The 24,677-nt window shown below is 38.6% G+C and overlaps 2 protein-coding genes and 2 non-coding genes across 10 annotated transcripts in view; 1 reads left to right on the top strand and 3 right to left on the bottom strand.

Annotated features, from left to right (window-relative positions):
- The window catches only part of SLC22A18 (solute carrier family 22 member 18), a 213,323-nt gene extending 193,896 nt beyond the window's left edge, over nucleotides 1-19,427 (top strand). Inside the window, exons 14-16 of one of the 3 annotated variants that reach the window (XR_004000108.1) lie at nucleotides 3,492-3,569; nucleotides 10,035-10,245; nucleotides 18,546-19,427. Coding sequence is in view for 1 of the 3 variants with exons in the window: in XM_030560555.1 (XP_030416415.1) it covers nucleotides 18,546-18,603 (58 nt within the window). In the remaining 2 variants the exon portion in view is untranslated. Of the gene's footprint in view, nucleotides 1-3,491; nucleotides 3,570-10,034; nucleotides 11,694-18,545 lie in introns of those variants that run through there. The other 2 variants (XR_004000109.1, XM_030560555.1) reach the window with 2 other exon arrangements.
- NAP1L4 (nucleosome assembly protein 1 like 4) overlaps nucleotides 1-24,677 on the bottom strand; it is a 50,828-nt gene that overhangs the window by 14,146 nt on the left and 12,005 nt on the right. For all 5 annotated transcript variants that reach the window (XM_030560567.1, XM_030560563.1, XM_030560564.1 and 2 more), the window contains exons 4-10: nucleotides 21,545-21,644; nucleotides 19,462-19,603; nucleotides 16,998-17,084; nucleotides 12,769-12,903; nucleotides 11,889-11,960; nucleotides 6,132-6,271; nucleotides 3,121-3,266 (exon numbers count right to left, since the gene is read on the bottom strand). In XM_030560567.1, the coding sequence (XP_030416427.1) occupies nucleotides 3,121-3,266; nucleotides 6,132-6,271; nucleotides 11,889-11,960; nucleotides 12,769-12,903; nucleotides 16,998-17,084; nucleotides 19,462-19,603; nucleotides 21,545-21,644 (822 nt within the window). The remainder of the gene's footprint in view (nucleotides 1-3,120; nucleotides 3,267-6,131; nucleotides 6,272-11,888; nucleotides 11,961-12,768; nucleotides 12,904-16,997; nucleotides 17,085-19,461; nucleotides 19,604-21,544; nucleotides 21,645-24,677) is intronic.
- On the bottom strand, nucleotides 9,423-9,543 carry LOC115651778. Its single transcript, XR_004000445.1, has one exon. It is a non-coding gene; the product is annotated as a small nucleolar RNA SNORA54 (small nucleolar RNA).
- Nucleotides 15,568-15,697, bottom strand: LOC115651779. The gene has a single exon (XR_004000446.1). It is a non-coding gene; the product is annotated as a small nucleolar RNA SNORA54 (small nucleolar RNA).

Here is a 24,677-nt window from a genome sequence, read left to right as displayed (position 1 = left end):
AAAAGAGCAACACTCCGATGTGGAAACTAGAGAATCTGAACCACCAAAATAGAAAAATCAACCTTCTGCTGGTGGCATCTGACTCAGATGATTAAAGTGAACATACGTTGGTCTGCACTTCTTTGGATCATTATCGAGCAGAACCAGTCATCAGCATGGATACATGTCCCTTGGAATGGTGGTTAAAGCATGAAGGGACATATGAATCTTTAGAGCATCTGGCATGTAAATATCTTGTGATGCCAGCTACAACAGTGCCATGAGAATGCCTGTTCTCACTTTCAGGTGACATTGTAAACAAGAAGCAGGCAGCATTATCTCCCATAAATGTAAACAAATTTATTTGTCTTAGCAATTAGCTGAATAAGAAGTAGGACTGAGTGGACTTGTAGGCTGTGAAGTTTTACATTGTTGTGAAAGTGCAACTTACAAATGTAGATTTTTTTTTTTTGTTACATAACTGCGTTCAGAAACAAAACAAAGACTGCACTACAGTACTTGTATGAAGAGAATTGAAAGATACTATTTCTTTTATCATTTTTACAGTGCAAATATTTGTAATGAAAATATAAATTGAGCACTGTATACTTTGTATTCTGTGTTGTAACAGAAATCAATGTATTTGAAAATGTAGGAAAAACTGTGTTTAAAAAATTGATCAATTTTAATATCATGATTAGAGTTAATTATGTGAGTTAACTGTGATTAAATCAACAGTCCTAATATATTTACACACATTCCATGTGCAAGTATTTTCTACTCCACATATGAGCTATGTATTATGAACAGTCTTGACAGAATTCAAGTTTAATTTTATTTGTATAATTGAAGGTGTTTATTTTTAAGCTTTTTTCCCCAAAAATTTTATTGATTTAAATTTTCAGTGGCACAAAATTACAGGGATCAACATCACATATGAAAATATATATTAAACATCCTTGAAATCAAATGCTAAGAAGTCCAAGCATTTTTTTTTTTTTACTTTGCCTATTTGTAAATTTCAATCATCAGTGGAAAAAAATGGTTTTCATCAGTTTGTGTGTTTACTATGAAATCCATATGCACTGGCAAAAATCCAATCCAAGCCTAATTATGAAAGACTTGCAGAGACTATACAGCATGTGCTGGTGCTTCCAAGAGGGTTAACCAGACACTTTACAAAACCATACATATCTACCAAAAAAAGCTATGACCATTTTGATCAGTGCATCATCTATGAAGTTCACATGATAAACACTTCTCAAACTCACATATTTAAAGAGAAGGTTGGAGGCTGCCATCGTAGACCAATCTCAGATAGTGGACTCCTGTTTACAATCTAATTAAATATAGTTTAAAATATTAACAAGTCTACTTTTTTTTAAACACCTTCCAACTTAAGCAGTCTGCGGCATTAGGAGAATGTATGTGAGAATTATGCACACACTGTACTAGGCAAAATGTGTGCCATTTTCTTTGACCTTACAGCTCATCAGTATCAGTTTGCCAGCACCAAGATTTGGGTGGCATTTGACGAAGCCATATATTTACTCCAGACAGACAGAATACACACTGGTGTAACTTGCAGAAGGAATTTCTCTATGCTAACAGTTCAAACCATCTTGAATGACATATATAAACAGAATGTAGTGGCCAAACCAGCACCCCAAACTAAATTCTCTTTGAATCATAATAGCACAAGTGAAACTTAAGTTATCCTAAATGAGCCACTGGAAATACTCTTATCATAGGGAAATCCCCTACAGATAAAGCCAGCTAGCTCACCACCAGTTGATCCTGCTCCAGAGGCAAGTTTGGGACATGTGGTGACGTAGCTGGAGTATGTTCCAGCAACCCTGGGGTCAGCAAAATGGTCTCCAAAGCACCATTCCAGCCAGCATAAGTTTAGCACCTCTGTGGCTCCTCTAAATTGCAACAGAGGCCAATGTGGTCTTTCGATACCCACAGGGACAAAGTAGAAAAGTGGCATAATGCAAAATCTGCACCATTTTCCAGATTATGGAGCTGTGACATGCCAAAGAATCTAGCCCACTATATTTATATACCCCATCTCAAATCAGCTACAACTCAGGCAGCTTGTGATTGTCTTGTTTGCAGAAAGTGGATGTTTATATGAAAATAAAACAATTTTTGGTGGCATTTCTATTTACATCCTACATAACGTGATACACTGATGAAAAGCGCCATATAAGAGTAAGGTATTATTATTACTCTTATTACTACAGAGGTTTCAAAGTATACAAATAGGTGTTCTAAAATATCAACTAGAGAGTAAAAAGGAACATATTACACTAGAATTCTTTAAAGATATGGCAATCATAGGTATGTATTTTCTCTCTCTCTAGGGCAGATAAAAAACTGCAGAAAAACCCCTGGTGCAAACAGGGCTTAATAACCAGAAAAAGGAAAAGAGCACAAGGCCTCTTGAAGTTCACTAGCAATTTTGCTTAATTTGGTCAGATTAGCACTTGATACAGTGATAGGCACTACGGCAAACCCTAACATAATTACAGTAGTTACATCCTGTTCACCCTGAAGGCTTAAGCGAGATCAGCCTATTGAACCAACTGAGACTGGATGTGAAGTCTTCACACATTACATCTAGAATAGAAGTATGGAGCCACCTTGTGGTAAAAAGTAAATTATCCTTAAAATAGTAATATTCAAAACATGGGACAGTCACGATATGCTAACAAAAAGAGTCCTGTCTATACTGTTGTTCTTCATCTAATAGTTCCCTGTAGAATTAGCTGATTATAGCTAGAGTAACTCATTTAACAGTTATAGTCAAGGCAAAATCTGAGTTTAGTTATTAGCAAACAGCTTTCTCGGGCTGATAAACAGCAGTTGTTTTGGGCTCCAGATATTTACACTGTCAAAAGTAGAGTGACAACACCCCATCTGTTTCACTACTCTAAAACTCTCCCAATATAGATCCCACTGCTTAGGACTGATTTAGCCACTCATCTGAAGATGTTTATATGTTACAACAGTCACATCATAAAAGCAGAGTTACAGATAACAGCCTAAATATAGGCTAGGTGAAGAAACCACTTTTATAAAACAGAGTTTGGGTAACTGCAAAAATCCAGATTTTTTTGCTGCTCAAAACAAGCTTACCTTTTATGGGGCTGAAGAAGTTAAAAAAAGAGTCATTGGGAACTTGTTTGGTAATTGTTCGAACTGTGCCTCGACCCTTGTGTTTCTGTTTCTTCTTGATTGTTTTAACTGTAACATTTTTTCCTTTCTTCCATTCAATAGTACATCTAAAGACAGCACAAGGAATAAAGGCTTTAATGCCAAAAGACATTTGGGGGAGGAGAGGAAATAGATATTTAGTGCAATAAAAAAAATCAAGGCATATTGTTTGCAGTTCTAGAAAATTGAGACTGCTTTACAAAATGCTAAACCTATTTTGAACATATTGAACTTAATGTTGTAGTTACAAGGACTAATGTTTAATGTACAAACCAACATTTTCTTAAATGCAGGAGCCAAATGATCTGTTAACACCCTTTTGCACAATTCTGTCAATGACAAGACGCTATAAACTTTCTGCATCTGGCCAGGTAAGATTTCCTTTTTGTCAGGGAATCCCTAAGGTGGGGAAGTGGGGACATGGCCGGTGTCACTATGCTCCTGGCACATCTTCTTTGAGCTGCAGGCAGCCAAGCATAAATTAAAGACAGTTCAATATCAGCTCATACCAGGGATCAGAGTCTCAATGCCCTAAGAATCAGGGAACTGTGAAGGAGACACAGCCATCTTTACCATCCCCTGGCCTAGTGGCATGCAAAGCACAGGTTGGACTAAACAACCAAGGAATTGAGCCCAACGTATACTAAAACGAGAAACTGCTTGCTGTTCAGGTCCTTGTTGCCAGAATGTCACCTGACTTGGTTCTCACTGCACCTCAACTGAGAGACTATATCTAGACGAAGTTTAGTCATGACTACAGGTGCCACTGAATGAGCTGCAGCGTAAAAAAGTTCTGTCCTAACTGAAACAAACCCTTAATTAAAGAAGGCTGCTTGGCACACTCAGCCAACAGTTCAGTGACCAAAAACATCTTGTTCCACAGATGATGTCTCAGAACAATTTGATAATTAGCTATTATATGGGTGGAGTCAATGAATAAATGCTTCCTTGCTCTATTGATCCCAGTAACTAAACATGGGATCCATAACTAAACGTGGGATCCATGAATGTACTTAGGCATCTAAACCCCAGACTTTGGCTATGTCTACACTACCGTGGTAAGTTGACCAAGTTACACTACTCCAGCTATGTGAATAACGTAGCTGGAGTCGATGTAGCTTAAGTTGACTTACTGTGCTGTCTACACTGCACTGGGCTGATTGGAGATGCTCTCCCATCAACTTACCATACACTCTCTTCGTTGCCGGTGGAGTACTGGAGTCAACTGGAGAGTGCTCTGCCATCAATTTAGCGGGTCTTCACTAGATCCACTAAATCAACCCCCAGTGCACCGATCACAGCAGCATTGATCCCTAGGTAGTGTAGACATAGCCTTAGACATCTAGTCTCCCACCAAGTTCCAGTTTTGGCTCCACTGCGATCCACAAAACAGCCATCAAATCCTGTAGGCACCTAAGCTGATTCAGTGCCTACATTTTTCAGAGTCAAAAGTTCCCTACTGCATATATTCCTGCCTGTGAGCATGCACACTGCTGTCTTCCTTTAGGTATCCAGACACCCATCTCCTGCCTAAGTCCCAGAATGATTCACAAACAGGGGAAGACAGGTGTTCAGCTGCTTAAGTCATGTGTAGGACGTGATCCAGTAGGCAAGCTCAGCTGTCACCTACCAAACTGGGCCCCATACAAAATCCAGCTGCAGGATAACCTTATAACTTTTAGTCCAGCAGATAAGAGCACTCATCTGGGATGTGAGAGCCCCACTTCAATTCCCCACTTTCTACCAGAGTGGGAGAAAGGATCTGAACAGAAGGGTCTCCCACCTCTCATGAGAGTGCTCTAGCCATTGAACTAGGGGATATTCTGATATGAAAGCTCCCTGTTGAAAATGTTGCACTCTGAATAAATAATGAAAATAGTTGGAACCGGGGGCTTGGACCCAGTATCTTCCACCTCCCATGTATATGCCAGTGGTTAGGGCAGCAAATGTCCCTCCTACTTTCTCTTATTTTCACCAGGGAACCCTTAATCAACTGTTTCCAAATACAATGTTTGCTTGCAATATTCTGAACATTTGAGGCACGCTGGCAGGGTGCCTTGGTTTCAGCATGCTTGTCAACATACCTCAATATTCCAGGGACCATCTCTTAAGAAGACTCAGAGGATAGCTCATATACATGACTAGGTTTGGCCGGATTGACATTTACCAATGAAAATGTAATTTTGCTGCACACACAAACCGAGAAAAAAATTTGCCACTGATAAATTTACAGATAGCTAAAGTAAGAAAATGCTGCTAGAGAACTCAGAGTTGGACTTAGGATTTTTAATTTGTGTATTTTGACAATGATGATAATTTTTGCGTTGATGGTTATAAAGACTTAGCATTTTGAACCTTAGCATCTACTGTCGATAACTTATTGTCTGGCCCCCTACACTGTCTGATCCCCCCCATAATTTAAATTTTCGGTTGTTGGAAATTAATAAGAATCAGGAAAAGATGTTTAAAAATAAATACTAATATCCGTTTTTTTTTGTACATAAAAATCAAATTCTGCCAGGCCTACAAGTGACTATTGAAATTTTTTTTGCTGAACTTCAAGAATGCTAATTTAATGCCAATTGTGATGGTAGGGTTTTGAGGCAGGCAAATGCCCAATAACGACTAGACTGAGACCAGCCATTAACTTTGGACCAAAACAACTTTTAACCACTACACCTGCCTGGACTGAATTTGAAAGACTTGTATCCTCACTACTAATCCCTTGAACTGGAGAGGCAGTTTTAAATGCATATTATATTCCATCTGCACAGAATAAAACTGTTAGAGTTCACCATCTATACTACCAGCTTCATGCTGTCATCCACAAGACTTTTTCCTAGTATCAACCATTACCAAGATAAAGAAAAGAGTCCTGGAGAATACAGACTAGAGGTTCCAAAAATATTTTTAAAAACACAGATTTTCCTTACCCCTCACAATCAACTATTTCAGGGCCTTCAAATGAAAAGGGATCAGTCTTGTCTGGCTCTGACTTCATCTTGTAGGTTTTTGTCAGGACTGAATTAGTAAAGTAGTCATTGGGCTCAAAGTGGAACTCTAATGAGAAAGACTAAAAGAAAGTTCCATTATTGTTTTAAATTATACCTGTTTTAACAAATAAAAAACAAACAAACAAACAAACCCACCCAGTAGGACAACCAAATTCTGAACAAATACAGGTAAGAGGAAATGGAAAGAGCATGTGTTAAATACATATCTACTGACTACAGAAATGATTTTTTAAAGTACAATAATTAACAGAAGTAGGCTTGGATAATAGTCAAACTACATCAGTCAAGTTGTTTTAAGAAAGCTTTTACAAATTATTTTATCTCTTATAGCTTTCCAGTTTGCATTTGAAAGAGACCAAAGTTCATTTTATTTTACTGAACTAGGTTTGAAACCAGTTCAAAAGAATGCAGCTAGTCCTTCTGAATCTTTGATATCACACAAGACTAAAGAATTGAATTTTAAAAATTACAAAAATAGTTGAAGATTCTAAATTACACCACCACATGGGAAGACTTCAAAAAAGTTAAATTTAATGGAGTACACTCTATCAAGGCCTGGATTCAGTCTTCTGTGCTCATCTGGCAAGAGCTGGTGACTTCACAAACTCATGTTTAATTAAGATTACACGCAGTCTGTTAATGGTTTAGAATCTTAAAAGTGAACTGAATTGCTTCTTTAAAGTTAGTTTTTCTTCCTCATGGCATTTACAAATGTTTTTTAGCAGAACTCTTCACTTTAGCATTTCTTAAGGTTCTTAGGTGTTCTGTGTCAACATATAATTTAAATAAAGGGTGGAAGTATTGCTGATTTTTAACCTTTACCCGAAAAATATGGATTTTGTCTCATTAAGTTATTGAAAATAAAAAACCGAAAGGTTCCATAGGAAACATCCAAGCTCCTGTATAAAACATGAATTTTAAATTTACATAGCTTTCTAGAGCCAAAATGTACACGGCTATGCAATTGAAAATTAAACATGCACCAGTTTAGAAATTAAAAATAAAGTTGTTTAAGTTATGCATGAGCAAAAAGGCAACTAAACTAATAGTTTCTTCCCCACATTCAGGTAACTCAGAAGCGCTAATATATTTAAAACTTTATCTAAAGTTACCTCTGCAATTCCTCCTCTTGCACAGGTGCTCTGGGGAAGGGCTATAAGATTGGCAGTTTTGGAGATAGAGAGAGTGCTTTTGGGAGTGCTGGGCTCCATGCTCTGGGTTAAGCCCAAGAGTGGATAGTTTATTTTCCATGGAAGCTTTTCCTCCTCAACCGTGTCACATTCAGATCAAGTTGTGAACTTCCTTTTTAAAAAGCAAGCTAGTGTAGGTCTTTGAAGAGATGAAGAGTCCTCTTTTCTCTCCACAATCTAGCTGAGGGGTCGGCAAGAGTCTTCATTTATTCACTCTAATTTAAGGTTTTGTGTGCCGATAATACATTTTAATGTTTTAGAAGGTCTCTTTCTATAAGTCTAAAATATATAACTAAACTATTGTTGTATGTAAAATAAAAAAGGTTTTAAAAATGTTTAAGAAGCTTCATTTAAAATTAAATTAAAATGCAGAGCCCCCCGGACCAGTGGCCAGGACTCCGGCAGTGAGAGTGCCACTGAAAAATCAGCTCAAGTGACATGTTCAGTACGCATGCCATAGGCTGCCTACCCCTGTTCTAGCTTGTCTGCTGCATTTCCAGGATCATCTTTTTAGCCAGATAACTGAATTAGACTCCCATTGGCACCAGCTAGTTGTTCATTTGCTAGTGTTGTTAATACATACAAAGGTTGCTTGGGGGGAAGAAATGCAGCGGTCTTGCTAGACCAGGGGAGGATAGAAAGAGGGACTAGAAACTAGACACAGATCCACTGGTTATTTTTGTACTCACGGTGGTTATACTTTGATCCGCTTTTTAAGAGCAACAGGAATTGCATCTTACTGAGTTTGTAAAACTAAAAAGGAGAGGGGGAGACTTGTAAACTCTGTAGAGTTTATACATACTCAGCTTGGGCTCTGAAAGTCAAACTTGACTATCACTAGTGATGACTAGAGCTGGGCAAAAAAAATGTTGGCAAGTAGTGAACTTGCCAGGAAATTCCTCGTGGGGGACACAAACAATCCAGAAATTCAGGTTGAATTCATTTAATAGTTGTGGCTGAAAAAAATGGGAATGAAGAAATGGAATCTTAAAAAACCCTGTTCATTTCGAAATGAAACATTTTTGTATTTTATTTAGAAATTTAATTAATTTTTTAAAAAATTGCAACAAACACCTAAACAACCCCACTGAATGCAACTCGTGTTACACAGGATAACTGATGGCCATCATCTGGCTGACAAAAATCTTTACTATAGTTGACTTGTGAAAACATTTGCAGGGCTGGCAGTGTTGTGCAACTAGAAGCAGATCTGAAATGGAATTAGACAACAATGGAATGCCAACATCCTTCCCTCCCCCAGGAAAAAAAAAAGTTAGTTTTCAGAAGTACAGAATTAAGAAAGCCAGATATATAAAAAAAATAAGAATGAAGTTAGAACAATACTATTTCATATGGCATCATTACATCTCTCTTCAGAATGATAACTCAGAGCAATATATTAAATGCTCTGACATGTTTACAGTTTGAAACCTTCTCCAATGTTTGTTCAGAAAGCCACTTAACTGAAGTGATATTGTGAAAGTGAATCACTGTAGCTTGAGAGCATAGCACCTAGCTACAGGATCCTGATGGTCTTCTAGTCTTAACTATCTTCCCTATAAAATGTGACTAATTTTGCTAAATACTGAACATTAAGGTTTATTGAGGTAATTTGTGGGCAAGATGTATCTGACATATTTAAAATAAACTGAACAGAACAAGTTATATATGAACATGATTCCCAGTATCAAGGTTTGATTATATTCCTTTAAAACAGCTTTTCTTGAACTGCAGCAACTATGCTAAAGTCACATTTGGTCAAAAACAAAAATTAAAATTCCATTAATTTGCAGCTTATTGCGTCTGAAGCAGAGAAACTGTTTTATTAGAATCTGGTAATTCAGAACATACTTAGGCAGTGAATACTTTCTGCAATAAAAAGTCCCAAGCACTAAAGTTACACACACAATGCTGTTCCTGTTACAAATTGGTGAGTCATTTTTCAGAAAGTCACTATCATAAAAGACCAAAGGGCAGTTTTCCTGTAAAGTGGATAAGACTTTCAGTGTCTTTTTATTAAGTTTGTCCCCAAATCTAGAAGAGACATTGAGTTTGTCAGTCTTCTATTATTGGATTTAATGTAGCACTGGAATGGAACCCATTACCAGGAAGATACTGTCAACAGGTTACGAACAGTGCAAAAGGCAAGAAAATAAATCCATTGGTAAAATCTGACCAGCCCTAAAAACCAAGTGTTATTGCAATTTTGTTTAAGCTATTTTAAACCACAGAAAATTAAGCTGAGTGACAGTATGATATCATCTACAGAACAGAATAGAATAGTTTTTAACAACATTCTCTGAACTACACTTTAAGAAGTTTATTTGCATAAACAAATGAGAACCCTTTAAAGGGTTGTCTAGTTTGCTTCTGTGCTCAAACACAACCCACCAACTTTGGGATCTCGTGTTTATATGTTACGTTGGCAGGCAACAGATCATCGTGCATGTGGTATTGTATGCCCCTTTGGGACAAACTCACTCTTATTCGGCATGCATCTTGGACCATTCTCCCTGCTTTGAGAGCACTTTACATCTCTTGCTAAAGTTATTAGCCTTGTCTGCCTCAATTACTGCTCCTTCCCTTATATTTTACTCCCTCAATTAGTCTGAGTTATTGTTTTATTTTACAGAGCCTGGGGCACCTCACAGAAGGAAGTTTGGGAAGGAATACTACGTCAAATTCTTCTCCAACTATTAAAGCTTTTGGGAAACCATCTTTTTTCCTACTTGTCCTGTAGCGAAGCAAGTCTGGTGTGTACACAAAGCTTTTATCATGGACAACTGCACTGTCACAACAATCAACAATATAAACAGTCACACAATGAAGTGTGAAGAGAGGCTGTGAGTAGAAGTTAAATATTTGAGGAAAAAAATTAGACTAAAGTCAGTTTGCATGGATTTAAAAACCCAATAGAGTAATTTACTGGACAAACATCCTAGTGTAGCATTTTCAAACAGTAATGTATTAATGCATAAGAATCAGAAAGACGTTTACTCTGTGGTAGCTGAGAGAAAACAAGATCACTCGTAAATTTGATTTTTCTAAAAATATTCTGACAGGACCCCATGTCTCAGCTACCTAACAAAACACTGCCAGCTCTAAGCTCTTATAGTTTTTTCCATTTAAGAGCAGTGATAATAGTACAGGAGTCCGAACAAGTATAAAAACAAGTTATGGGGTGTTAAGGCACCAAAATGGGACTTCCTTATGGAAACTGAATGCAAGTAATTATGTTTTGCAAATGTTGCTGCCTTGCAGATGTCCATGACAAATATCTTTCAGGCAAGCACTGCAGGCCACTTCGCTTGATTCAAAAAGAGGATTGTCATGACCTACTGTCAAGGCAATGACTGCTATTATAAACTGTCTCAAAAATTGTAGATTTACAGTTGAAGTCCATGAATACTTTCTGGTGTACTTACCAATACTTCGGCTTCCTGATAACCTAGATGTTTTAAAGTTCAATCATGATAAGCCAGACATAACTGATTTAACTTAATCTCTGCAGGTGAGTGCCAAATGATTCCCTGTGTGCGCTCATTTATAAACTCCACTAGTAGTTTAGCTTTTTCCTTGCACAGATAAGATTACATTAGAAGTCTGACTTCACTTTTTTTTTTTTTTTTTTTTTTTTTTTTTTTACACAGTTTGTCAAAGTACACACCTAAACAGCAGCTCAGAGGTATAATTCCCAGCTCAGGTAGACTTATGCATGCTAGCTCTGCTTGGGCTAGAAATGACAAATAGCAGTGCGGCCGTGCAGCTATGGGTGGCAGCTCAGGCTAACCACACAAGTATGAATGCAGGAGGTTGAGTGGGACTACTTAAATGGGCTACTAAACTGCTGTGGCCACCCAGTTATTTTAGGCATTAGCATGAGCTTAGCTAGTGTGTGTAGGTCTATTTGAGCTAGGAATCGCTTATCTCAGCTGCTGTGTTGATATTAACTCTAAGGATATATTTATCTGGAAAAAAATAGTTACTAAGTGCAGTTAAAAAAATGAAATCTTTTGTTCAAACTTTCTGCATTTTTGCATCTGTACCATATTTTTCATTACTGCTTTAACAGAACTTAAGTCACGTTGATTTCCATTTTATTTGGGGAAAGTATAGTTTTTCTAATGTGATTCTTTTTGAATAATGTTCACTAATTTGTCCAAGTATTAAATATCGCATAAGTAGCTGTTTCAATTTTTCAATATAGAAAATTAGTTCACTCTTTTAAACCTAAATAAAGGGAAACAAGGGGAGGTGGAATAGAGTTGAAGGTGATGATAAAGATTGGCTAGAGTACAAGACAATAAAGGGCAAGAAAAACAACTAAAAATCTGTGCTAAGAACCTCAAGCTTGGCATCTTTGGTCAGAAAAGTATGCCCCATGTTTTCACACTGATGGTTGTAGGCAGGGAGGGGTCAAAAACACATTGAATCATTGCCCATCACTACAGTGTACATACAGACAGACAGACAGACAGACACTTACCATAGGCTGTCCAGGTTCAGAAAATTTCACTTTTATATCTTGCAGGTGTTTTAAGATTGGTTCATCATATTCCTAAACAGAAAGGAAAAAAGAGTTTGAGTAGGCAGTATTTCGAAAAGCAAATTCTCATCTAAACTTGCTCACTTCAGAGCAATGAACTATGCAGAACCTAATAATTGGATCACAAGTTTGTGATAAATTTGAAATTCAGATCCAAGTTCTTTGAAATTACTTTAAAACTGTCATTTGCCAAATTCTTGTTTGTTGAAATCTGTCATCTTATCTTTGAAGTTAAAGTTGCCATCTCCTGGGGTAGCATGTGACTGAAAATTAAACTTATGGGAGATGAAAACTCCAATTACTACGCCACTGCTAAGCAGAGGCATGACATGACAGATGTATAAAAATGACTAGTTTTAGGGGATTATTCCAAAATATTAAAGTTAATAGGATAAATTATATAAGAATGCAACAAAATGTAGCAAATATGTAAGTCCAGTCCAATACAGGTACAGCCAGTTTAAGTACTCGCTCAAGATCCTTAAATTATAAACTACCTAAACATGTATGAAATAAAGTGGCAAAAATGTATGGGAATAATTGTTTAGAGAGTAGAATGTGAATATATGCACTAATGGATGCAGAACAAATTGCAATACCGGTTTCCAAACAGCTTAGATCTTATTTATCAAAAACTTTCACTTAGTAACAAGCAAGGAAACTACAAACTATCTTCAAGTGTTTTATTTGGTAAAGACCAGGTAAAGGATTTTCAAGAACTGCAAGCTCTTGGTTACTCATGTCTTCCTCAAGTTATCATCTAGTAACTGGGGGAAAAAAAACCAGGTGAAGTTAGCTTTTTCAAATGGAATTAGCTTACCTGAACTAATTCACTTAACATATCTACATTTCTAAAGATTGTAAACCAGAAGTCTGGAATTCCTTTGGGATTTGACTCTTCTGCTGCAGCTGCTGCTTCTTTCTCTTCTATTACTACTTTGTTTTTGAGGTCTCCCTATGAAGGAAACAGAAATGTTTAAGAAAAGCACAAACTCTTCATAATTAGAGCCTTCCTCACTTAGTATAAAAAGTGCAGTAGAACCTCAGAGTTACGAACTGACCAGTCAATCACACAACTCATTTGGAACCAAATGTAAACAATCAGGCAGCAGAGCGCGCGCACACACACAAATCACCAAATACAGTACAGTACTGTTTTAAACTACTTAAAAAGGGAAAGCAGAATTTTTCTTCTGCATAGTAAAGTTTCAAAGATGTATTAAATCAACATTTAGCTGTAAACTTTTCGAAGAACTATAATGTTTCGTTCAGAGTTACGAACATTTCAGAGTTACGAACAACCTCCATTCCCGAGGTGTTTGTAACTCAGAGGTCCTACTGCAGATGCTGAAAATCCTGTCAGATTCCTGAAAATCGTGACTTGAAAGTTCATGCTTAGAGATGGTTTTAAACGAAGATCGTCAATTCCACTTACAAATCAAATCAAACAGATCCAAAGTTTTACAACTGTCTTTCCATATTTGTAAATTTTAAAGTACGTGCAACTACTGGTAGTTTGGCACTAGTTTAAAGTGCTTTCAATTTCCATGGAATTCTTTACTAAAAGATACAAACAGATAACTTTCCAATTTCATTTGCTACACTCAGGATTTTTTTTAAATACACTAAAATAATAAAACCTAAAGACAGGTACATGCCTAAACTAAGTAGATGTACACCTCTACCCCGATATAATGCAGTCCGATTAACACAAATTCAGATATAACGCGGTAAAGCAGTGCTCTGGGGGACGGGGCTGCTTTACCTCATTATATCCGAATTCGCGTTACCGCAAGCGGTTCCTCTGCACCCCCCCATTACTTGCTGTGGCCCTCCCCAGGGCCCCACACCCCAGCTCACCTCCGCTCTGCCTCCTTTCATGAGCACACTGCAGCTCCGCTTCTCCCCCTCTCTCTCAGGCTTGCCACGCCAATCAGCTGTTTTGCACAGCAAGCCTGGGAGGGAGGGGGAGAAGCGGAGCTGAGCAGCATGCTTGTGGGAGGAGGTGGCGGAGGTGAGCTGGGGTGGGGAGTGGTTCCTCTAAGCCCCCCTTACTTGGTGCAGCCCCCCTGCCCCAGCTCACCTCTGCCTGTCTCCTCCCACAAGCACACCGCACACTTCTCCTCCCTCACAGGCTTGCTGCACAAAACAGCAGATTGGTGCAGCAAGCCTGGGGGTGGGGGAAAAGGGGAAAGCTGAGCTGTGGCATGCTCATGGGAGGAGATGGAGTGGAGGTGAGCTGGGGGGGGGGCGAGGGGCGCCACAGAGGAACCGCTTCCTGCTCCAGCTCAACTCTGCCTCCTCCCCTGATTGCACTGCTCCACTCCCCACCTCCTTCCAGGCTTGCTGGGCCAAACAGCTGATTATGGGGAAGAGAGAAGCTGGGGCAAGGAGCAGTAAAAGCGGTTCCTCTCCCTACCCAGATGTAACGTGGTCTCACCTATAACACTGAGATTTTTGGCTCCCAAGGACCGTGTTATATTGGGGTAGAGGTGCACTGTTCTACAGGGCAAGAAATAGACCAATCCTCTGTTTCTCATTTTCACTGTGCTCTAGCTAAAATTTAAATTGGTAGCTTGTGGGGCAGAGACAGTCTTTCCAAGTCTTCTTGGAAACATCTGGCAAATTTATGGCTGATGTAATAATGAAAAGTACCTACAGAATATGCTATCCAGGTTCTTCTCTCTGGGGCACAACTCCATAGTCTTCAAATATTTTAAAAGATATGTGAAAGCTGCTCATTTTAAGTTGAGGAAAAAATTTAATACAGAACTAAAATTCAGCATGGGATTGTGCTAATACATGTCCCTGCTACTATGTCCTCATCCTACAACACAGCAAATCCAGTTCCTGATCATGGAGAATTCTGCAGCTTTTCAGTAGCAAAGGTAGCATCACCAGAAGCATTTAGAATTGCCTCCAACAAGATCTGCTATTTGAGTGATGAGTCAAGAGCAGGGAACAGCAATTTATTACAGTTACCAAAGGATTGTGTTTGGGCAATATTTATAGCAGTTCATAAGATTAATTGAACTTGTGTATATACATAAGGATAGGTAAACAGAAAGTCTCAGAAAGCATTACAAACTTCAATTGCTTGAGGACTGCTGGAAGTTACCAAAAAATGGTCCTCAACACATGCCAGTAACTTCATAAACTGTTTCCACTCATCCCATAGATTTAGAAACCTTGTCATTTGTGCCTGTGGTAGTACTGTGGATTACCATCAAACACGAGTAGTAAATATAGAATGAGGGTAGTATTAATTTTGCACAGAGATTAAGAGTGCCCAAAGAAAATGGAGAACAACTCAGGAAGAAAGGAAGTGTGTATGTATGAGTGAAAAGCACAACAAACTTCTTTAAATTTAAAAAGAAGTTTCTTCCCCTCATAAAGGTTTTAAACTTTGAGAGTCCCTAAAACTCGTTAAATATAAATGGAATGTGCTGAAACTATAGAAGGCCCTTCTTAAAACTCAGTATTTTCTACTATACACAGAATATATAAAAAGCATGCTGGCTGCTGGATCTTTATTGGAATAAAACTTGCTTTACAATAAACTTTCCCAAAGTCTGAGATATCTATTTGTCAAATCTATATTCATAGCACTAAAAGCTAGTTATGTCCCCCAAAATAAAGAACAGCCAGCCAGTCAGTCAGCCAGCCTTCTATTACTTTGGTGATTTATGTAGCACTGGAATGGAACCCATTAGCAGAAAGATACTGTCAACAGGTTACGAACAGTGCAAATGATAAGGAACAAACAACTGTTAAACAGTATTGGTTGATGGCAATATACTGGTGTAAAAATTCAGTAAGTTTCTGAAATTTAATTTTAAATGGCGAATTTGAGGCCAGAAGTGACCACCATGATCATCCAACCTGACTTCTTGCACACTGCAGGCTATAGAACCTCACCGATCCACTCCTGTAGTAGGGACACCACCTCTGGATGAGTTACTGAAGTCCTCAAATCTTCATTTAAAAACTTCAAAGTTACAGAGAATCCATCATTTACTTTGGTTCAAACCAGCAAGTGACCAGTGCCCCAAGCTACAGAGAGAGGCAAAAAACCCCAAAGTCTCTTCTAATGTGACTTAGGGAAAAATTCCTTCCCAAACCCAAATATGACAATCAGCTATACTCTGAACTTGTGCTCAAAATCCAGGACAGACACACATCTGGTAAAGTTACTTGTAGTAACTCAGAGCCCTCCCCATCTGGTGTCTTGTCTCCAACTGCTGGAGATACTGTCTACAATGGCATACGGGCAATCCATGATGGCTGTTCGCAATCTCATCATACCATCCCCTCCACAGACTTATCACCTTCAGTCTTAAAACAGATTAAGTTTTTCCCCTCCACAACTCCCTTTAGAAGGCTATTCCAGAATTCCACTCCTCTGATGGTTAGAAACCTTTGTCTAATTTCAAACCTGATTTTACTGTTGGGCAGTTTCTATCTATTTGCTCTTGTGCCAACACTGGCCCTTAAATAACAGGAAGGGAGAGGAGTTAAGTCAAGTCTTCTTATCTTAGGTATTTTTGCTTAAGTGAAAAATTAAAAGTAAACTGGATTATAATTTTAGAACACTGAATCAAGTTTGGGTTTGTCTATGTAAACATTTAGTTCACAGCAAGCTAGAGTAAGAATCTATGCCACGCTAGCTTTTCATGGACCAACTATCTGTGTGGACCCCGCTGCCATGCATTAACTCATTTGATAATACACTTAGATCTGGTCCTCTTGAAAAAGGATGATATCAAAGATAATTAAACTTAATACATGTCAGCAAGGTCCACAGACAGTCCATGGCGGAGTAGAATGGGGTAGATTAAATTCACTCCCCAACTTGCCAAGAACTAACTGTTCGTGTAGAGAAGTCCTATATGTCATTATGTTCAGTCCAGGCTTGTGCTTATTACAAGAGTTCTATAAGAAATCTAGATTTCAAAGAGATTAGATTTAAGACAGTATCTTTTAGGGTATAGAAACAAAATTAGTCCTTTATCAAATTTTCAAACTAATGATTAGTTTGTTTCTACTCACAGCAAGTTTTTCTTCTTCCTCATTTTCACTGTGCCACTCTGACTCTGCATCTGTAGGTTCAGCCTCACCAATGACAAAATCCCTTCTCTGCACAAGAGAATTATACATTTAAGGGAGAAAATATTAAAGCAGTAATTAAGGTTACTCTGAACAATTCCCTGGGCTGCTATGAAAGGTTGGGCAAAATTACTGCCTCTGGCAAAATACAAAAACTAATTCTCTCGTAATGACTTCCAGCTTGCAAAACAATCCTTAAAAAAAACAAAACAAGGAAAACAATTGACTTAATAGAATAGATAAGTACCCCCGATTATTAGGGTAAAAGCATGAAGCTAACAGACAACTGATTAGGGTGGTTACCACATGTATTAACAGCAACATAAATGAACTAAACAGGACTGGAGATACTTATGTTTAAAGTGAAATCAAAAAAGCAGAAGTCACAATTGTCTGTATTGTACTTTACTACAATTTCAAAAAGGTACCACTGAATGTCAGCAAAACTAACTTAGCTCAAATACTTTGGCTATAAAAAGTTGTCAATACAGTTTTATTGTTCCTACTCTTGTATAGCAGTCAGGGTATGTCTGCAAATAAACCACTGTGCTGCTATAGCATTTCTGTGAAGATACTACCTACGCTGATGGAAAGGCTTCTCTTGTCGACTTAGCACTGTCTACAATGGGGGTTAGGTTGGTTTAACTGCATAGCTCAGAGGTGTTGAATTTTCACACTCCTAGGTCAGGATAACTGTCACTTAATTTTCCAGTATAGACCACGCACTAGCTGCACTTTTGCTAGAGACCCTTACACAACAGGGGAGCAAAAAAAAGTTCTGTACAAAAGAGAAATCCTCAGCCGCAGCAGAGGATCACAGCAATGGAGGAAAGATGGAGACTGCAAATATGGTTTAAAGTTCACGTTTTCACTGGCTCTGCACCAGATAAGTCCTCAACTTAACTTTGGAGTAGCCTAATGGCTGAGTTACACAGGCTGCCAACACCACCAAGAGGCTGAAAATGCAGCCAGAGACCAGCAGGGCTTAGTAAAGAACCAGCCGCACACACTTGGCCAGCAGCAAGGAGAGCTAGTGCAAAACCAGTATACTAGCTCTATGTCACCAGAAGATTCCCCTACAGTAGTATGCGCCTCCTTCGGCCAGATTCTGCCAATGCTCCAGAGTAGAGAAGCTGTGCGCCATCTGAGAATCTGTCCCACTATAAAAAACACTACAGTTTTTGATATGGTCAATGTCAGAAAATTCAGAGTCACAGGTATCAATTGTAGGAGTTCGCAGCAGGCCACAAATACATTTTTCACATATAAGAGAAGTCCAATTACAATCCTATCGATTACACAGAAAAATGCATTAGCTATGCAAAGAAAATGAAGACATGAACAGACAGAGGATGAAATTGTCTCCAAAGAGTTCATTATTATTTATATCTAACATGGTGAATGTTTGTTCTTGATGTCTGCTCTTGGTTCATACCTAAATTTTAGCTTTAACAATCTGTTGTACTAAAGAATGTTCTCTACCAATTACAGGAATTCTTCCGTCAAAGAGAAGAATCTTTGTCTACTTTGTGCAGACGTCTACAATTGAGAAAATGTATACCACCCTCCACCTCCAGAAAGGTTTTTGCTATTTTCCCATTATTGAATGTAAACAAAAGAAAGCGTGACTTATGAATATTGTCATAGCATCAATAGTTTTGTTTGTGTGTTATGGTTTTTGAAACAATTTTTAAAGTGAGGAGGCTGGGATCTAGAAAAGTTGCTAAAATGTACTATCTAGTGCAGTTCTAATAAACCCAAGAGACCAGGTATAGGATACAGACTCACTATATACCTTCTTTTACACCCAGCAACAAGTTCAGGGATTTTCAAGGTATTGCCTTGTTTTGTTGGCCGGTTTCATTCCTTTGTGAGGTTTTGTTTATTTTTTAATATATAGTCAACTAATCTGAGTGCCAGGCCTTGCAGAAGACCTAACTGATTGATCGGTGCTGGAGTAGTGATATCAAGAACATGCTTTGGATATGCTATTGCACCAGCTATAGAATCCTGTAAATAGGAAAACTGTCCATAAATCTTGGAGTTTTTAATACAATCAGAGGAATAGGAAAGAGTGCTTTACACAGCTCTCCAACAGTTCCCCTCTTTAGAGTTACGAAAGGAGTAATTAACCCAGCCTTTATCACTGGAAATACAGTTTTTACAATATGGAACATCTAATAGGATGAGAAAAAAAACAAGGGCTAGAGTTCTAGATTGGTAATCCAAGTTTCTCTTTAAGCCAGCTGGGGGCGGGGCGGGGGGAGAAGGGGAGGAAGAAAAGGAAAAAGAGAAAGGAGAGAGAATGTGTTTCTATTTGTTTTTATTTTACTCTTCTCTATTTACCTCCAAACAAAGGAAGTTTGAGAAAACAGCAGTTTTGAAAAGATCTTTATAGTCTTCCTACCTTATCAAAGAGAGGTTGATAGAGGGCTGCATATTTTCTCTCTAAATCATGAACTTCTTCATAAAATTTAGCTTCTATATGGGCACACTTCACCTGGAGTTGTTTCAAGGCATCAATTCTTCTTTTTACTGCTTTTGGTAACCTAGAAATAAACAGCTCAGTAAGTCTAGAAAGTTAGCATCTTCACATCTAATAGTCATTGTGCATTATCCTGATATTATAGCTATACTCTTTAGTCATAGGAAGGTTTGGTTTGGCCTTAACATCCCCCCACATGTTCCTTTTTTAACAGGGCATTTCAAAGCTTTATAAGAATCTTTTCTTATCCATGTTGTCCTTGATACTATTACCAGGGGTCTGAAACTCCTGGCCCGCGGGCCACCTGCAGCCCAAGAACCTTCCCACTGCAGCTGGCAGAGGAGAGATGCAGGCAGCCACGCTGCTGGCAGCGTTCGCTACAGACACTGCACACCCCGTAGCTCCCATTCCCTGGGGGAGAGGGACAAAGATATCATCATTAGTTGCCAGGCAGAGTCAGCCATAGAGGCAGCATCACTTTTCCACAATGAATATAAACAAGTCAAAATATCAAACAACTATCTGAAGCACACCTTGCTGCAATCTTGCAGGTTTCAACTGCTCAGTCACTGAGGCCAAACATCAACAAACTGACAGAACTGAAGAGCTGCCAGGTGTCTGGCAAACACTAAAAACTGAGGAGTACTTGTGGCACCTTAAATTAACAAATCTGTCTGGGCATAAGCTTTCGTGGGCTAGAACCCACGAAAGCTTATGCCCAAATAAATGTTTTAATCTCTACAGAGCCACAAGTACCCCTCACTGTTTTTGCTTATACAGACTAACACAGCTACTCCTCTGAAACTAAACTCTCTGGCAGGGGAAGAATTGTATAAAGTTGTATGACAATTTTATTATTTCTAAGAAATTAGAAATAAAAAATACAATATAAATGTTTTCTTTTCTGAACACCATCTTCAGTGACATTATTGGCCCGCTACAAGGATTTGAGGACTGGCACTGACCCTAAGGTAAATAGAGTTTAAGATCCCTGCTATTATCTTCCATCCCCTAAACCAGGGGTAGGCAACCTGTGGCACGCGTGCCAAAGGTGGCACATGAGCTGATTTTCAGTGGCACTAACATTGCCCGGGTCCTGGATACCAGTCCGGGAAGATCTGCATTTTAATTTAATTTTAAATGAAGCTTCTTAAACATTTTAAAAACCTTATTTACTTTACATACAATTTAGTTATACATTATAGACTTATAAAAAGAGACCTTCTAAAAACGTTAAAATGTATGACTGGCACGCGAAACCTTAAATTAGAGTGAATAAATGAAGACTTAGCACACCACCACTTCTGAAAGGCTGCCGACCTCTGCCCTAGACCATCAGCCTCCCCTATATTTCAGATGGCAGAAAGTAACTTCTTTTTTCACATCTAAGTTTGTGCAATTACAATTACGTCAACCCTTCTGTGGAAAATAATTGTGTATTTTGTAGAGAAAAGCATGTATTCATGGGCTGTACTCTGGAACATATAAATGTATACATTGACAAAACAAGGCCAAATTCCCAGATATGAACCAAACCTCCAAAAGCTTCCCTGAACAGATTAGCCTGTTCTCACACTCTCACGCAGAAGAGAAAGTTTCAGAAGTGTTGAACCCTTCACTTTATATCCTAGTACTGACCCTAGAGAACTCAGTTCTAAAACCCAAGCATAATCCAGTGAGGAGAGATGATGATAGAAGCAATCTCAGAGAAGTCATCCAAAACCCAGTTAAAGGGAATTGAAGATGGGCATAAAGTCTGAGTAGTGTTCAGTTTTAACATACCACTAAACTGAACTACTCTCCTATCAGGATGCAATCTTAGGTTAGTAGTTTGTGGAACTGATCGAGAGCAATTTGGGTCCTCCTCTCTACAATGGTGGCCACTGCACCATCTATTAAAGCAGCAACACACCATACTCTGACATTTCCATTTTTCTGACTAAATAGTAACTCTGATCTGTTATTTTTTCAGTCTTGCTGAAAGTGAGATATGCATTGTACTTACGTTTCAATATAGCTTGAAGGAGTATGAGACGAACTGTCAAGTCGCTCCTGCAGAGCTGCCAAGACTTGTGGATTTTGCATCACTTGATCTGCTAGCTTTTCTATGAAAATAAAAACATTCTTAATACAAATCTGAATACGTTAGGATTGATTTGGTGCTATATTTAAATATTTTGGTAGTGCCATTAAGCAATATTATTGAACCTCTGGATCATAACTATAATCACCACTGTACTGGACTTTCAACAGCAGCAAAATTGGTTCAGGCTCAAACCAGAAAGAGAAGTGATATTGATGGGCAGGAAAATGCATACGGAGAATCTCAGAACCACAGAAATGTAGCACAGAAGGAACTTTGAGAAGTCATCAAGTCTAGTCCCCTGTGCTGTGGCAGGACCAAGTAAACCTACACCATCCCTGATTGATGTTTGTACAACTTTTTAGAAACTTCCAATTATGGGGATTCCACCAACCTCCCTTTGGAGCCTATTGCAGAGCTTAACTATCCTTACACACAGAACTTTTTCCTAATTTAAATCTCGCTTCCTGCAGATTAAGCCAATTACTTTTTATTTTATCTTCAGTAAACATGGAGGAAAATTGATTATTGTCCTCTTTAATAGTACTTAATATATCTGAAGACTTCAGTCTTTTTTAAAGACTAAAAATGCCAAGGGTTCTTGTCCCCCCCGCAATTTTTCTTCATGCACCAGATTTTCTACACCTTTCAGATTTTCTCTTGGTCTCCTCCAGACTCTGTACACTTTTTCCACATACTTCCTAAGATCTGGCAGCCAGAACTGGACACATTACTGCATATGAGGCCTCGTCAGTGCCAAGCAGAGTGGGACAATTACCTCCAATGTCTTGCATACCCCAGAATGATATAAGTCTTTTTCACAGCTGCATCACATTGTTGATTTTCATTCAATTTGTGATCCACTGTAACTCCCAGATTCTTTTCAGCAGTACCACTTTATTCCCCATTTTGTATTTGGGCAATTGAATTTTTCTTGCTAAGTGAAGTACTCTGTACTTCTATTTATTGAGTTTAATCTTGAGGAATTCAGACCAATTCTACAATTGGTCAAGGTCCTTCTGAATTCTAATCATATCCTCCAAAGTGCTTGCAACCCCTCTTAGCTTGATGTAATCTGAAAATTTTATAGGCATATTCTCCTTTCCATTATCTATTCAGTATTTTCTATTAATGACTTAGTTCCAGACCCACAACTGACCCCTTTGGGACCCCACTAGATATGCCATCCCAATTTGACAGCAAACCATTGATAACTAATCTTTGAGTATGTTCTATCCAACAGTTGTGAACCCACCTTATAGTTATTTCATGTAGACCACATTTCCTTAGTTTGCATCTGAGAATGACATGAGGATGCCAACTGCATCTTTTCCAGTTGAGAAGTATGGCTAACCTTTGCAATCAAGGTTCACAACAGGAGTGATGGGACATGGTGGATTCATAATTTTCCCTGAAGAGCATCTGGGACTTGCAAGTTCTTCTACCCTCCATTTAAGCATGGCTCAAGAGCTTGAACTAGTCTTAAACAGGAGGTGGGAGTGGGAAGAACACAGAAAACTACTGTGTTATATTTTTGGACAGGTTGCAAACTAACTGGGGCTGTCCTTTAAAATGATCAAAAGGTTTGAGTAATGCAGAATGTAGCAGCCTAGCTTTTGAGCTTGGCAAGGTGCTATGAGCACTGTACTGGCCATTATTCATTTTCAAATACAAGTCAAGATTCTGGTTACAATTTACCAGACTATTCAGATGGTGTGGGAGCCAATAACCTGAAAGATCCTGTCTTCCCATGTCCCACTGTGGGAGTTCAGATCTATTGCAATGCTCCCAAAGTTAAATTCTGCCATGGGAAGCACCAAGATACTCTTAGTAGAAAAATCTATGCTTTTTATCTGTCTCTCTCTCCCTCCCTAGTGGCCTGCTCAAATTTAATAAGCTTCACATACAGTTTAAGACTGCCAAAGCCTCGGAAAGATTTTTGATACAATTTAATAGTAGGGATTGGTAGCCTGATATGAAGCATGGGGTTTAAGTATGCTGGCCTTTAAGCATAAAAGCTGCTTTTTTTAAAAATACAGTTTTGAAAGCATTTTAGGCGCTTGGTGCTGGCCCCAATGTATTTCTAGATTTACCAAAAACACCTATGAAAGAAATTTAAGATTGCAAAGTCAAGCACCCAGATTATGCGATGCCAGTATTAAGATTGCCTGTGCAACCTTAATGAATCCCACCATGTATGCACAGACGATGAAGTCTTTAATTTGAATTTTAGAATTTGTTGAAAGATTCAGCCGAAGGTTTTTTCCTGTCTTCACCAACAAAGGACATTCTTTGGCGAACAGACTTCAAGCATGTTCAAAATCCCATATAGTGAAGAATTAAACACAGGACTGGAAGGGATATCGAGAAGTCTTCTAGTCCAGTCCCCTGCAGTCATGGCAGGACTAAGTATTACCTGGGGCATCCCTGACAGATGATTGTCTAACCTGCTCTTAAAAGTCTCCACTGATAGAGATTCCACAACCTCCCTAGGCAATTTATTCCAGGGCTTAGCCACCTTGACAGTTAGGAAGTTTTTCCTAATGTCCAGCCTAAACCTCCCTTGCTGCAATTTAAGCCCACTGCTTCTTGTCCTATCCTCAGCGATTAAGAACAACCTTTTATGTACTTGAAAACTATTATGTCCCCTCTTTTCCAGACCAAACAAACCAAATTTTTCCAATCTTCCCTCATTGGTTATATTTTCTAGACCTTTCATTATTTTTGTTGCTCTTCTCTGGACTTTCTTCAATTTGTCCCCATCTTTCCTGAAATGTGGCACCCAGAATTGGACACAGTACTCCAGTTGAGGGCTAATCAGCTTGGAGCAGAGCGGAAGAATTACTTTTCGTGTCTTGATTACAACTCTCCTGCTAAGACATCCCAGAATCATGTTCATTTGGTGGGGGGGGGGGGGGAGAGCGGGCCCAACAGTGTTACACTGTTGACTTATTTAGCTTGTGGTCCGCTATGACACCCAGATCCCTTTGCGCAGTACTCCTTCGTAGGCAGTCATTTCCAATTTTGTGTGCACAACTGATTGTTCTTTCCTAAA

This window comes from Gopherus evgoodei, chromosome 4 (assembly GCF_007399415.2).
Source record: "Gopherus evgoodei ecotype Sinaloan lineage chromosome 4, rGopEvg1_v1.p, whole genome shotgun sequence".
Classification (NCBI taxonomy): Eukaryota; Metazoa; Chordata; order Testudines; family Testudinidae; genus Gopherus; species Gopherus evgoodei.
The sequence above is the reverse complement of the archived record's forward strand: the minus strand, read 5'-3'. Positions and strand labels throughout refer to the sequence as shown.